The sequence below is a fragment of the Pseudophryne corroboree genome, chromosome 2, assembly GCF_028390025.1.
Source record: "Pseudophryne corroboree isolate aPseCor3 chromosome 2, aPseCor3.hap2, whole genome shotgun sequence".
Classification (NCBI taxonomy): domain Eukaryota; kingdom Metazoa; phylum Chordata; class Amphibia; order Anura; family Myobatrachidae; genus Pseudophryne; species Pseudophryne corroboree.
Genome location: NC_086445.1, coordinates 274,231,903 through 274,246,436, shown reverse-complemented (window position 1 = coordinate 274,246,436; position 14,534 = coordinate 274,231,903). Strand labels below are relative to the sequence as shown.

Sequence of the window (14,534 nt, the reverse complement as noted above, 5' to 3'; positions counted from 1 at the left end):
TGTGGTGACAGCATTAGCATATTTTTGCACATTAAACTGCCTATGTAATCGCAGCCTGTCTAACTAATGTCAATGTTGACATTCTGACGTTTAACGTTTTTAATGTCGACTTTTCTTACCACATCCCACTCAGTGCCCAGGAGGGGGTGGTAACTGGAACCCACTGGGTCTTTCTACATCTGATTCCTTACAGCTCACTCTCACCCATAATATAGGAGGGCAGTGATACATATATAATTGTCTTATTTATTTGTTAAACTTGTACATCCTGGTCTGTCTTACAGTGATTTTCACTACAAGTGTGTCCTGATGCAGGGGTAAGTTTGACAGCCAGCTTCTCATTGTATAAATGCTGCAGTTATTTGGTCACGGGTTTAGGCGGAGTGTCCGGCACAGGGACACATAGAGCTCTGTTCCGGCACCGCCTGACAATTTTAGTCATGCTCACAGTCAAATAACAGTTCAAAATCTTGAACTACAGTACTGTATGTCTCTGTCTCCAGACTACAAATCATGAATCTAACTTGAGTAAAGTAGCTTCAAAAACAGTACCAGTCTCTAATCAATACTGGTGGGTTAAGTGGTTGCAGAACCAGTTCTAATTTTGGTCCCGGGCAGTGTTGGGCTCTTCTGGCTTTCTCAGATGTGGCTCAGGCATTACCTATGGAGAAGCTGCGACATGACATCCTAGGACACGCAACTGCACTATGCATCACCATTATATTTGAGTATGCGTTGGCAATATTTAGATCTTGTTCAGTGTGCCACGAGTTGTAAAAGGTTGAAAATCTCTGCTCTAATGTTTGTAAATGTTGCAATGGTAATGGCAACTTTTTTGGCTTGTTAAATGCCTGGCACCCAAAGACAAAATAACTGCCTTCCCCCTAGTGTATACAGTGGCATACGCAAGAGTTCTAGAGGGGGATTTCCAAATGCAATCCACAATCTCCCACTCTGCAGAACATTGGAGCAAGTGTGGGAGTCTGGGGGAGCAGTAGAAGAAACTAGTACCGACCTTGGAACATATATTGTGCGGTAACTTCCTGTTCTCCTCTAAGTTATATATGTGCACGTCAGTCTTTTTTAAACACTAGATATAGTATAGACTGTACCAAACTTATTTAACTAATATAAATGACATAAGTGGACAGTAAAAGGTTAAACATCCCATAGTAAATAAATAAAGACACAAACCTAATAGAACCAGTAGAAACAGTGCTGCACTTTCTAAGCACACATTCTCCCACCTCATAGTAAGGCTCCTGCCTCTTCTTCCTGGCAGCTAATCTCTGGTCCAATGCACTGATTAAGAACTCAGATCCACACACACAGCAAACTCAGTAGAGGAAGCTGCTATTGGCACTCCGCTCTGTCCTTTAAACTGCATGTTGCTGTGACAGCTCTAGTAATCGTATTATGCTATTGTTGTTATCATTTGAGCCACTGCCCAATAAGAGGGGGGTTTCTGGCCAGAACCCCCCCCCCCCCCCCCCCAATTATTTGCCTATGGTATAAGATCGCATACAGTCAATATCTTTAATTACAGATAACTGAAAATGTAGCAAAAATCTACTCCAGTAAATTGATGGGTTACTGAGAAATAGGAGCAGCTGATTACTATCTCTCTTCATCTTCAGGGCGAAATGACCTCTTAAAAACCCCTTTACTCACTCAGCCAAAGAAATGTCATCAGTATGTGTATTTCAGTGCCTTTACTATGCTGTGTCCTGATTACTGATACATGGCAATAATTTTAGAAGTAACAGAATGAATAATAACACAGCTATTCACCAGCCGTACCTGCTTGATATAGGACTATCATCTTTTCCCCAGTCCCTTGCTGTAAATTGTTTTTTAATATACCATTCAACTTACCAAAGCATCCCGTTCTGATGGTAGCAGGCTGCATGACCATTACTCATGAAAACGGCTTGTATCTGTGGATTATCCTCGGCATCCTCCAAGATGATAAAGGTAAATTGGGTGGGTTTTGAGCAGGCAATCAAGATACCAATATTTCCTGATGGATATCTGATTTGTAGTCAAGGAAGCAAGAAATCCTAGATTAAATGTACCAGTTGCTGTAAAATATAAAATTTAGATCTGCAACAACTACATACCAACACGCAGCCTGACCTGATCCTGATGTAAATTAGTATACAAATATCTAACCTTATATAAGTTTAGGACCCAGCCACATTATTCACTTGATATTTTTACTCTAAAGCACTGCTAGGTTCAGCTTCATTAAAATTAGTGATGAGCGGGTTCGGATCCTCGGGATCCGAACCCAACCGAACTTCACCTTTTTTTTACGGGTCCGAGCAACTCGGATCCTTCCGCCTTGCTCGGTTAACCCGAGCGCGCCCGAACGTCATCATCCCGCGGTTGGATTCTCGCGAGATTCGTATTCTAAATAAGGAGCCGCGCATCGCCGCCATTTTTCACTCGTGCATTGGAGATGATCGTGAGAGGACGTGGCTGGTGTCCTCTCATTTTCTATGTTCAGTGGGCTGCAAATTGTGCTGCAAATATCTGTGCTCAGTGTGCTGCAAATATCTGTGCTCAGTGTGCTGCAAGTGCAAATATCTACGTTCTCTGCCTGAAAAAAACGTTCCATATCTGATTGTGCTCAGTGTGCTGCAAATATCTGTGCTCAGTGTGCTAATTGCTTTATTGTGGGGACTGGGGACCAGCAGTATTATATAGTAGGAGGACAGTGCAGAGTTTTGCTGACCAGTGACCACCAGTATTATACGTTCTCTGCCTGAAAAACGCTCCATATCTGTGCTGCATTGTAGTATATAGTAGGAGGACAGTGCAGAATTTTGCTGACCACCAATATAACTATATATATAGCAGTACGGTACAGTAGTCCACTGCTCTACCTACCTCTGTGTCGTCAAGTATACTATCCATCCATACCTGTGGTGCATTTCAGTTTTGCACAGTTTGCTGACCACCAGTATATACTATATAGCAGTACGGTACAGAAGGCCACTGCTCTACCTACCTCTGTGTCGTCAAGTATACTATCCATCCATACCTGTGGTGCATTTCAGTTTTGCACAGTTTGCTGACCACCAGTATATACTATATAGCAGTACGGTACAGTAGGCCACTGCTCTACCTACCTCTGTGTCGTCAAGTATACTATCCATCCATACCTGTGGTGCATTTCAGTTTTGCACAGTTTGCTGTCCACCAGTATATAATATATAGCAGTACGGTACAGTAGGCCACTGCTCTACCTACCTCTGTGTCATCAAGTATACTATCCATCCATACCTGTGGTGCATTTCAGTTTTGCACAGTTTGCTGACCACCAGTATATACTATATAGCAGTACGGTACAGTAGGCCACTGCTCTACCTACCTCTGTGTCGTCAAGTATACTATCCATCCATACCTGTGGTGCATTTCAGTTGTGCGCAGTATATATAGTAGTAGGCCATTGCTATTGATATATTACTGGCATATAATTCCACACATTAAAAAATGGAGAACAAAAATGTGTAGGGTAAAATAGGGAAAGATCAAGATCCACTTCCAACTCGTGCTGAAGCTGCTGCCACTAGTCATGGCCGAGACGATGAAATGCCATCAACGTCGTCTGCCAAGGCCGATGCCCAATGTCATAGTAGAGAGCATGTAAAATCCAAAAAAATAAAGCACAGTAAAATGACCCAAAAATCTAAATCAAAATCGTCTGAGAAGCGTAAACTTGCCAATGTGCCATTTACGACACAGAGTGGCAAGGAACGGCTGAAGCCCTGCCTATGTTCAAGGCTAGTAGTTCAGCTTCACCTGAGGATGGAAGCACTCATCCTCCTGCTAGAAAACTTAAGAGTTAAGATGGCAAAAGCACAGCAAAGAACTGTGCGTTCTTCTAAATCACAAATCCCCAAGGAGAGTCCAATTGTGTCGGTTGCGATGCCTGACCTTCCCAACACTGGACGGGAAGAGGTTGCGCCTTCCACCATTTGCATGCCCCCTGCAAGTGCTGGAAGGATATCACAGCAGTCATCCTGCTGCAAAGCGGATAACTCAGGCCTTGGCAGCCTGGGTGGTGAGAAATGTGTTTCCGGTATCCACCGTTAATTCACAGGCAACTAGAGACTTGATTGAGGTACTGTGTCCCCAGTACTAAATACCATCTAGGTTCCATTTCTCTAGGCAGGCGATACCGAAAATGTACACAGACGTCAGAAAAAGAGTCGCCAGTGTCCTAAAAAATGCAGTTGTACCCAATGTCAACTTAACCACGGACATGTGGACAAGTGGAGCAGGGCAGACTCAGGACTATATGACTGTGACAGCCCACTGGGTAGATGTATTGCCTCCCGCAGCAAGAACAGCAGCGGCGGCACCAGTAGCAGCATCTCGCAAACGCCAACTCGTTCCTAGGCAGGCTACGCTTTGTATCACTGCTTTCCATAAGAGGCACACAGCTGACACCCTCTTACGGAAACTGAGGAACATCGCAGAATGGCTTACCCCAATTGGACTCTCCTGCGGATTTGTGACATCGGACAACGCCACCAATATTGTGCGTGCATTACATCTGGGCAAATTCCAGCACGTCCCATGTTTTGCACATACATTGAATTTGGTGGTGCAGAATTATTTAAAAAACGACAGGGGCGTGCAAGAGATGCTGTCGGTGGCCCCAAGAATTGCGGGCCACTTTCGTCATTCAGCCACCGCGTGCCGAAGACTGGAGCACCCGCAAACAGTCCTGAACCTGCCCTGCCATCATCTGAAGCAAGAGGTGGTAACGAGGTTAAATTCAACCCTCTATATGCTTCAGAGGATGGAGGAGCAGCAAAAGGCCATTCAAGCCTATACATCTGCCTACGATATAGGCAAAGGAGGGGGAATGCACCTGACTCAAGCGCAGTGGAGAATGATTTCAACGTTGTGCAAGGTTCTGCAACCCTTTGAACTTGCCACACGTGTAGTCAGTTCAGACACTGCCAGCCTGAGTCAGGTCATTTCCCTCATCAGGCTTTTGCAGAAGAAGCTGGAGACATTGAAGGAGGAGCTAAAACAGAGCGATTCCGCTAGGCATGTGGGACTTGTGGATGGAGCCCTTAATTTGCTTAACCAGGATTCACGGGTGGTCAATCTGTTGAAATCAGAGCACTACATTTTGGCCACCGTGCTCGATTCTAGATTTAAAACCTACGTTGTATCTCTCTTTCCGGCAGACACAAGTCTGCAGAGGTTCAAAGACCTGCTGGTGAGAAAATTGTCAAGTCAAGCGGAACGTGACTCGTCAACAGCTCCTCCTTCACATTCTCCCACAACTGGGGCTGCAAGGAAAAGGCTAAGAATTCCGAGCTCACCCGCTGGCGGTGATGCAGGGCAGTCTGGAGCGAGTGCTGACATCTGGTCCGGACTGAAGGACCTGCCAACGATTACTGACATGTCGTCGACTGTCACTGCATATGATTCTGTCACCATTGAAAGAATGGTGGAGGATTATATGAGTGACCGCATCCAAGTAGGCACGTCAGACAGTCCGTACGTATACTGGCAGGAAAAAGAGGCAATTTGGAGGCCCTTGCAGAAACTGGCTTTATTTTACCTAAGTTGCCCCCCCTCCAGTGTGTACTCCGAAAGAGTGTTTAGTGCAGCCGCTCACCTTGTCAGCAATCGGCGTACAAGGTTACTTCCAGAAAATGTGGAGAAGATTATGTTCATAAAAATGAATTATAATCAATTCCTCCGTGGAGACATTCACCAGCAATTGCCTCCAGAAAGTACACAGGGACCAGAGATGGTGGATTCCAGTGGGGACGAATTAATAATCTGTGAGGAGGGGGATGTACACAGTGAAAGGGGTGAGGAATCGGACGATGAGGAGGAGGTGGACATCTTGCCTCTGTAGAGCCAGTTTGTGCAAGGAGAGATTGATTGCTTCTTTTTTGGTGGGGGCCCAAACCAACCAGTCATTTCAGTCACAGTTGTGTGGCAGACCCTGTCGCTGAAATGATGGGTTCGTTAAAGTGTGCATGTCCTGTTTATACAACATAAGGGTGGGTGGGAGGGCCCAAGGACAATTCCATCTTGCACCTCTTTTTTCTTTCATTTTTCTTTGCATCATGTGCTGTTTGGGGACTATTTTTTTGAAGTGCCATCCTGCCTGACACTGCAGTGCCACTCCTAGATGGGCCAGGTGTTTGTGTCGGCCACTTGTGTCACTTAGTTTAGCCATCCAGCGACCTTGGTGCACCTCTTTTTTTTCTTTGCATCATGTGCTGTTTGGGGACTATTTTTTAAATCTGCCATCCTGTCTGACACTGCAGTGCCACTCCTAGATGGGCCAGGTGTTTGTGTCGGCCACTTGTGTCGCTTAGCTTAGCCATCCAGCGACCTTGGTGCACCTCTTTTTTTCTTTGCTTCATGTGCTGTTTGGGGACTATTTTTTAAATCTGCCATCCTGTCTGACACTGCAGTGCCACTCCTACATGGGCCAGGTGTTTGTGTCGGCCACTTGTGTTGCTTAGCTTAGCCATCCAGCGACCTTGGTGCACCTCTTTTTTTCTTTGCATCATGTGCTGTGTGGGGACTATTTTTTAAATCTACCATCCTGTCTGACACCGCAGTGCCACTCCTAGATGGGCCAGGTGTTTGTGTCGGCCACTTGTGTCGCTTAGCTTAGCCATCCAGCGACCTTGGTGCACCTCTTTTTTTCTTTGCATCATGTGCTGTTTGGGGACTATTTTTTAAATCTGCCATCCTGTCTGACACTGCAGTGCCACTCCTAGATGGGCCAGGTGTTTGTGTCGGCCACTTGGGTCGCTTAGCTTAGTCATCCAGCGACCTCATTGCGCCTCTTTTTTTCTTTGCATCATGTGCTGTTTGGGGACTATTTTTTGGAAGTGCCATCCTGCCTGACACTGCAGTGCCACTCCTAGATGGGCCAGGTCTTTGTGTCGGCCACTTGGGTCGCTTAGCTTAGTCCCACAGCTACCTCATTGCGCCTCTTTTTATCTTTGCATTATGTGCTGTTTGGGGACTATTTTTTGGAAGTGCCATCCTGTCTGACAATGCAGTGCCACTCCTAGATGGGCCAGGTGTTTGTGTCGGCCACTTGGGTCGCTTAGCTTAGTCATCCAGCGACCTCGGTGCAAATTTTAGGACTAAAAATAATATTGTGAGGTGTTCAGAATATACTGGAAATGAGTGGAAATTATGGTTATTGAGGTTAATAATACTATGGGATCAAAATGACCCCCAAATTCTATGATTTAAGCTGTTTTTGAGGGTTTTTTGTAAAAAAACACCCGAATCCAAAACACACCCGAATCCGACAAAAAATTTTCAGGGAGGTTTTGCCAAAACGCGTCTGAATCCAAAATATGGCCGTGGAACCGAATCCAAAACCAAAACACAAAACCCGAAAAATTGCTGGTGCACATCACTAATTAAAATGCAATTCAATGGTGATGAAAGCATATATGGTAGTGTAATAGGACTTGCAGAAATTAGGTAGTTATGACATTGGCCTGCAAGCTTAAATGTTTAGGAGGTCTATTCATGTAAAAATGTGACGGCTTGATTTTACTTTTCACCAAACACTGCATTCTTATGTCCGTGTTTTTACATATACTTACTGCAATTCATTAATCCCTGCATGGATCCCAATGCGATCCGGTATCTGGACCTCTCCCGATGCCGACTTCACTGGTGTTATCGCAGCTTGTTGGTGGAATTTCTCCCGTGTATGTGCACTTTGATCTCTGTGCTTGAGCGGCCGCAGAGGATTGTGGGAAAAAGTAGCAGGATTTTAACACAGAGATTGACACAAACAGGAGGACATTAAACTTCCATACCTTCTTTGTCAAGGAAGGTCCGACTGCACCAACCCGAAATGGCGATTACAAAGATCAGGGGCAAAGCAAAAAGCATAGCTTTTCGTGCCTACATGAATTGCAGTCACCATTCATTTGTATAGTGTTGCGATTCAGCAGCTGGGACTGGAGTGCTGGAGAGAAAAGAGCAGCTAGATGGGCGGTAAGACACTACATGAATTAGACGGAGAAGAGAAAAACCTGTTTAGCGCAAAACAGGGCTTTTCATTGTTCTATGAATAGACCCTTGATGTTTTGTCTAAAATAAGAACTTCTTCCTTTATGTGTAGCTTAATTTATGTCCATTACATACCTCCCAACATTTGGAGGCTTCAAGGCAGGACTCGAAGTCGCGTGGTGCCAAATAGGGGCATGACCTATTGGAAAGGGGGTGTGGCTTTGTGTGATTGAAGCGATTGTGAGCCACGCCTCCCATTTTCATCATAGTGGGGGTACAGCCAGCACTCTGTGAGCTGCTGGCCATGCCCCCAGTCCCTTGGACTCACTGGAATAGACACTGTGCACATGCGCACAGCGTCTATTCAGTGCTCTCTGCTCTGAACTGAGCAGAGCAGCGAGTGATAGGGAGCCTCCCAACTGCCCCCCACCGTGGGACACGGTGGCCCACGGGAGAGACAGACCCAAAAAAACTGGACTGTCCTGCGAAAATCGGGACATGTGGGAGGTATGCTATTATTACAGTAAGACTGCAATACATCAAGATTGTCTACATGTTGCCTTTTGTGTATTTAAGGCATGTACATAGGTTGCAGCTCATCTAGAACGTCCATTCCTATTTTCCTAGGAGGAGTAAATTGTCTCACATTACCATTCTTTAAACCTGTGAACCCTCCTGCAATGAAGTAACACACCAATGTAAATGTGCCATCTATATCCTGTTATTTTTATTAAATAATCCCATCTCTCAGCACTTCAGTACAAAACTAAGCACATTTGTTTAAATTGGACCAAATCAGTCAGAACAAGCTCTCGCACTACTACGTAATCGTATGCAATCATTTCACCCCACATAAAACTCCTTAATAAAATTAGGTGTCCACAAAACTAAAAAGTGTGACATCACAACTGTCACATCGCACTGTGGTTTACACTTTTTTTTTGTAAAGGAAGTCAAATTTTGTTATGGTATCACTACAAGAGCCATGAGCAGAACCAATGGGTGTTATAATGAGAAACAGATGTCTTCTAATGGCTGTCATACCCTGCAGTGTTTATCCCTGGTTTCCATAGATTTCTGTGTTGTCTGTTCTAAAACATCCCCAATTCTCTGTCCCGCTGCATCAATTACTTTATATAAAGTCACTGATGGTGATCAGTGTCAGGTTAATGATATAGCTGGTGATTGGGTGGGCGTCACTATACAAGTTGCTTAGAGTAGCAGTTAAAATAGAAACTAATAGAAACCCAGGATAAATGGAGAAGGAGCAGGAAACTATTGTATTCACTCTCACTGTATGTAGCTTAAAAAGAAAGGGAGAAACATCTTTGAGCAAAGACAACCTAAGCTGTCAGCATTTTAGAAAACTATTATTTTAGGCTACAGTCCTGAATCTCCAGTTTGCTAGTACTCCCAGCAGTATGCCTGTACCTGCACTTAGCTAGCTTGCTATATTTGCAATGCTATTACCTAGAAAACAGAGCTAGTTATTATTTTGCAGCACAATGGAATTCATGGCAAGACGCTAGAGAAATAACTGCTGCAGCTTCACCAGATTTTCCAATAATTAAACAGTATAAATGTAGAATGTATCACAAAGTTTTAGGTACATAAAAAAAGATACCAAGAATGTTATCCTTAAATCTACAGGAAGATATGTGAATATACACAAGGTACAGTATGTCCAGAAAACTGACTAGCAAATAACTCGGCCTCAGCATCTCAATCTATTTTATGAAACGCAAAATGGAGCAAAATCACTATATTTTCCTGTTGTTAATTAAACAAGACTTAGGGGTAGATATACTAAATGGTGCTTACAAAGCTGTCACGTCTATGGCAGTGTTAGTCCCTGGATTTAAAACTAATAATATTAAGTGAAAAAACTGCTGGTTTTGTATTTAATATTATTGCCCCTTTAAACCTAGTGACTGAAATGATGAAAATGCAGCAGCTTTGAAAAGCGCAGCTTAGTATACTCTGTAAATCGGTGGAACGTTTAGACACTGTGATGGGAGGGGCTTACTATACCATTCCACTCCACTTCTTAGGTTCTGCTTTCAGCAAGTATAGTACAGTAGCCCTCCCTCGCAATAAGCACTGTGCACTGTGTGCAGGTTGGACAGTCAACCCCCAACTGTGATGCAGTGTGACAGGTAGCGCCGGTGCTAGGTGCATGGATCTTACACACTTCTTTAGTAATGTGTAGATGCATATCAACATGAAACAACATTTGGGATGGTGAACAATTGCTGCATAAGGTTGAATAAGAATTATAGTTGTTAATGAGCTCAATTTGAGTGGATACTATAAGGCAGGCCTGGCCAACCTATGGCTCTCCAGATGTTGTGAAACTACACATCCCAGCATGCCCTGCCACGGTTTTAGCATTCCTTAATAGCAAAACTGTGGCAAAGCATGATGGGACTTGTAGTTTTACAACAGCTGGAGAGCCACAGGTTGGCCAGGCCTGCTATAAGGCATGATACACATACTATAAACTGGGGCACTACTATGGGTCTTTCTATAAAATGGTTCTGGGGCATTACGGTGGGGCATGCTATGCACATAGAGCATTACTGTGGGGTACAAAATAAGACTGTTTTGGTCATTCATTTGGCTAATGTCATTGATAGTTTTTCTTGGACACTATAATCTGGGATAATAACTATGATAGAAAAAGATGTTGAAGTTATTAGGGGATGTGAGGATGATGAAGAGACATGAGGAAATTGAGGCATTAAAATGACAGCGGACAGTAAGCACTAGGCAAGACCTCTCCAGTGGAGTGCTGCGGAGAAAGGTGTCTCTCTAGGAGCACTGAATGTTATGAAGGGGCCCCCAAAGTTCTAGTTCTGCCTAAACCAAATGCTGCATCTCTTACAGCTTACCTGCCTGGGGTAAAGCAGGGATGTAAGTTAAGGGGTGTAAGGAGCAGCAGAAAACATTATGGGAGATAATGTAGGAGGAGAAGACTCATGAACTATTCAAGAGCCACAATAATAATTGTCTGAAATGTGTTTGTGGGCTGAACTGCTCATTTCTGATTAACTGTTCCAGTGTAGAAAAAAAAAAACATCTGATGACTAGTATGCAAAGCAGAGAACAAACATGGTGAAGATGAAAATAATATACTGTATTTTATAACAAATTCATTTTATGTCATAAATACAGCATACATCCCAATATGAAAAACTCTTGTGATATCAGCGGATCATGAATGTCACATTTCTCAAATATATATGTAACGAACATGATCTGTGGTCAGAAGTGAGAGAGAGGATAGTTTGGTGAGTCTAATACGCAATCTTTGCCTGATTTTGACTGCTGTTATGAGCTAGTGACAACCAGATATAATCACACAACAATTTGTTACAGACAGATCTGTATTCATCTCTAAGGATGATCACTTGGTCAGAAGCTGATGTCTATAATCATGTAATAGGACTGACCCGGACATACTGTAGATAGAGGCGCTGAGTAGTTGCAAACAGTATAACCATGTCACTTGGAGCAGCTCTTGATGACTGGATCTGATCAACATAACCTCTGGTTTGTTGCCAAATTGCTTAATAATAGGAGTTCAGTATGCACAACCATATTTAGATGAACAAAAAGTAATTTACAAACCCCAAAATATACAGGAATGCACATTCGTTACATTTTAGCAAATGTTCTCAATTTTCCACCTTGCACAAATCTAGAAGTATGTTTATATACTAGTTTTTGGAACACGAGCGCATTGCAAATCAGGATTGAAATTCCCTAGGTTGAAATGCTGTATCATAGCTGGATACAGTCTACCACTTTAGAATCACTCCATTATTTCCCATTTTTCTCCTAAATTATTTTTAGCTTTAGCCTTATGTCTCAATTAAATCAGGAGAATTAGAAGCCACTGGGACTGTTTTTATCACATGTACTGCATGTTTGCCTGTTTGACTTTTTCTTGTTGCATTGAGTAGGCAAAGTGTCTAATGAAATATTTAGCCCATCAGGCCGTCAGGATGAAATCTGCCCCCATTAATGACCAATAGCAACTGCCTACTGCACTTCCTCTAAAAATAAATTGCATTTGTAACTAGTATATTCTTTTTTATCATGCAATTGTGTGCCATAATACCTGAATGACTCATTATTGTTCCTCCTATTGAAGTGTAAGGAATGCAAACAGTCTGCCTCTAGCTATTTAATAAGTGAGTGATGTGATATACATTGTATCATCTCAAACTGCCTCATTTGCTTGTTGAAAATACAGATGTTGGAACTTTAACTACAACTGAAAGCAAGTAAGGTATTTACGACTGTGAAAAAAAAGTAGTTTTGCCTTTAGCAGCCAAAGCTGTGTTTTGTTTCTAATCTGCAGTAGAAAATGACAATGTTATTGATTTTTTTTCTCTTTCCATAAAGTTACCAGTTGTTATAAATGCCCCCCACCCCCAATTATGTAAATCAAAATGGTATTGTCGCCTGAGACCCGGCACACATGGCTAAGATGTCGTGTTGCAGTGCCATTTTCATATAGCTAGCTTCAACTTTCAAACAACCTGTCAGGACCAGTGTATACAGAAACAAAATATATAATAAACAGTCCTGTGTCCCAGTATAAAAAGGCATAGATATATTATGTTTAAAAGTGTATGCAAGGAATGTTACTGGAAGGCCCTGGCCCTGCCATGGTGTGTAATTCTGGTGTTGAACAACAGGCAGAGTATGCAAAATGTATATGTATTTAACAGTGTGTTTAATGTGTTAGAATGTATAGGTTTATAAAATAAGCAATAAATCTCTAGTATTGTATTTCTAAGGTTTTGGTATTATAAGGCTTTACCATTAGGAACAGATTGTTCTTGGGACATTCTCACATGCTGAGATCAGGAAAGACCTCATGTTTAAAAGGCCTAATCTAAAGCACTTTCTTTGCAAAACACACTAGCGGGGCTCTTGTACAGCAGGTATATATATAAGGATGTCACGTGCTAATTTTCTTACTGTTAAACCACATAGATACTTTGATTCCATATGGCAAATAGATGAAGGGAGGAATGCAATTGACCAGTTCTTGTGAAATATACAGTCTATATATATTAGAGATGTGCGGTGGGCAGTTTTCGTGTTTTGTGTTTTGGTTTTGGATCTGGATACCTGCTAGTGTTTTGGATCTGGATTGGTTTTGCCAAAACCATCCTTTCGGGTTTTGGTTTTGGATTATTAACCTCAATAACATTAATTTTCACTCATTTCCAGTCTATTCTATACACCTCACAACTCACAATATTGATTATAGGCCAAAAGGTTGCACCAAGGTCACTGGATGACTAAGCTAAGCGACCCGAGTGGGCGGCACAAACACCTGGCCCATCTAGGAGTGGCACTGCAGTGTCAGACAGGATGGCACTTTTACAAACTAGGCCCCAAAGAGCACATATTGCAAAGAAGAAAAAGAGGTGCAATGAGGTAGCTGGATGACTAAGCTAAGTAACCCAAGTAGGCGGCACAAACACCTGGCCCATCTAAGAGTGGCACTGCAGTGTCAGACAGGATGGCATGTTTAAAAACTAGGCCCCAAAGAGCACATAATGCAAAGAAAAAAAAAGAGGTGCAACGAGGTCGCTCGATGACTAAGCTAAGCGACACAAGTGGGCGGCACAAACACCTGGCCCATCTAGGAGTGGCACTGCAGTGTCAGACAGGATGGCACTTTTAAAGACTAGGCCCCAAAGAGCACATAATGCAAAGACGAAAAAGAGGTGCAACGAGGTCGCTCGATGACTAAGCTAAGTGACACAAGTGGGCGGCACAAACACCTGGCCCATCTAGGAGTGGCACTGCAGTGTCAGACAGGATGGCACTTTTAAAAACTAGGCCCCAAAGAGCACATAATGCAAAGAAAAAAATAAGAGGTGCAAGATGGAATTGTCCTTGGGCCATCCCACCCACCCTTATGTTGTATAAACAGGACATGCACACTTTAACAAACCAATCATTTCAGTGACAGGGTCTGCCACACGACTGTGGCTGAAATGATTGGTTTGTTTGTACCCCCACCAAAAAAGAAGCAATTAATCCCCCCACCAAAAAAGAAGCAATTAATCTCTTCAGTCCAGACTAGATGTCAACACTTGCTCCTGACTGCCCTGCATCAACGCCAGCGGGTGGGCTAGGAAATGTTATCCTTTTCCTTGCAGCCCCAGTTGAGGGAGAAAATGAAGGAGAAGCTGTTGTCTGGTCACGTTCTGCTTGAGTTGACAATTTTCTCACCAGCAGGTCTTTGCACCTCTGCAGACTTGTGTCTGCCAGAAAGAGAGATACAACGTAGGCTTTAAAGCTAGGATCAAGCATGGTGGCCAAAATGTAGTGCTCTAATTTCAACAGATTGACCACCCTTGAATCCTGGCAAAGCGAATGAAGGGCTCCATCCACAAGTCCCACATACTTAGCGGAATTGCTCCGTATTAGCTCCTCCTTCAATTTCTCCAGCTGCTTCTGCAAAAGCC

At 43.2% G+C, this 14,534-nt stretch overlaps 1 protein-coding gene across 1 annotated transcript in view; it reads right to left on the bottom strand.

Moving 5' to 3' along the window:
* Positions 1 to 14,534, bottom strand: part of ERICH6B (glutamate rich 6B) — a 385,650-nt gene that overhangs the window by 69,608 nt on the left and 301,508 nt on the right. Inside the window, exon 13 of the mRNA XM_063952820.1 lies at positions 1,876 to 2,031. Within this exon, the coding sequence (XP_063808890.1) occupies positions 1,876 to 2,031 (156 nt within the window). The remainder of the gene's footprint in view (positions 1 to 1,875; positions 2,032 to 14,534) is intronic.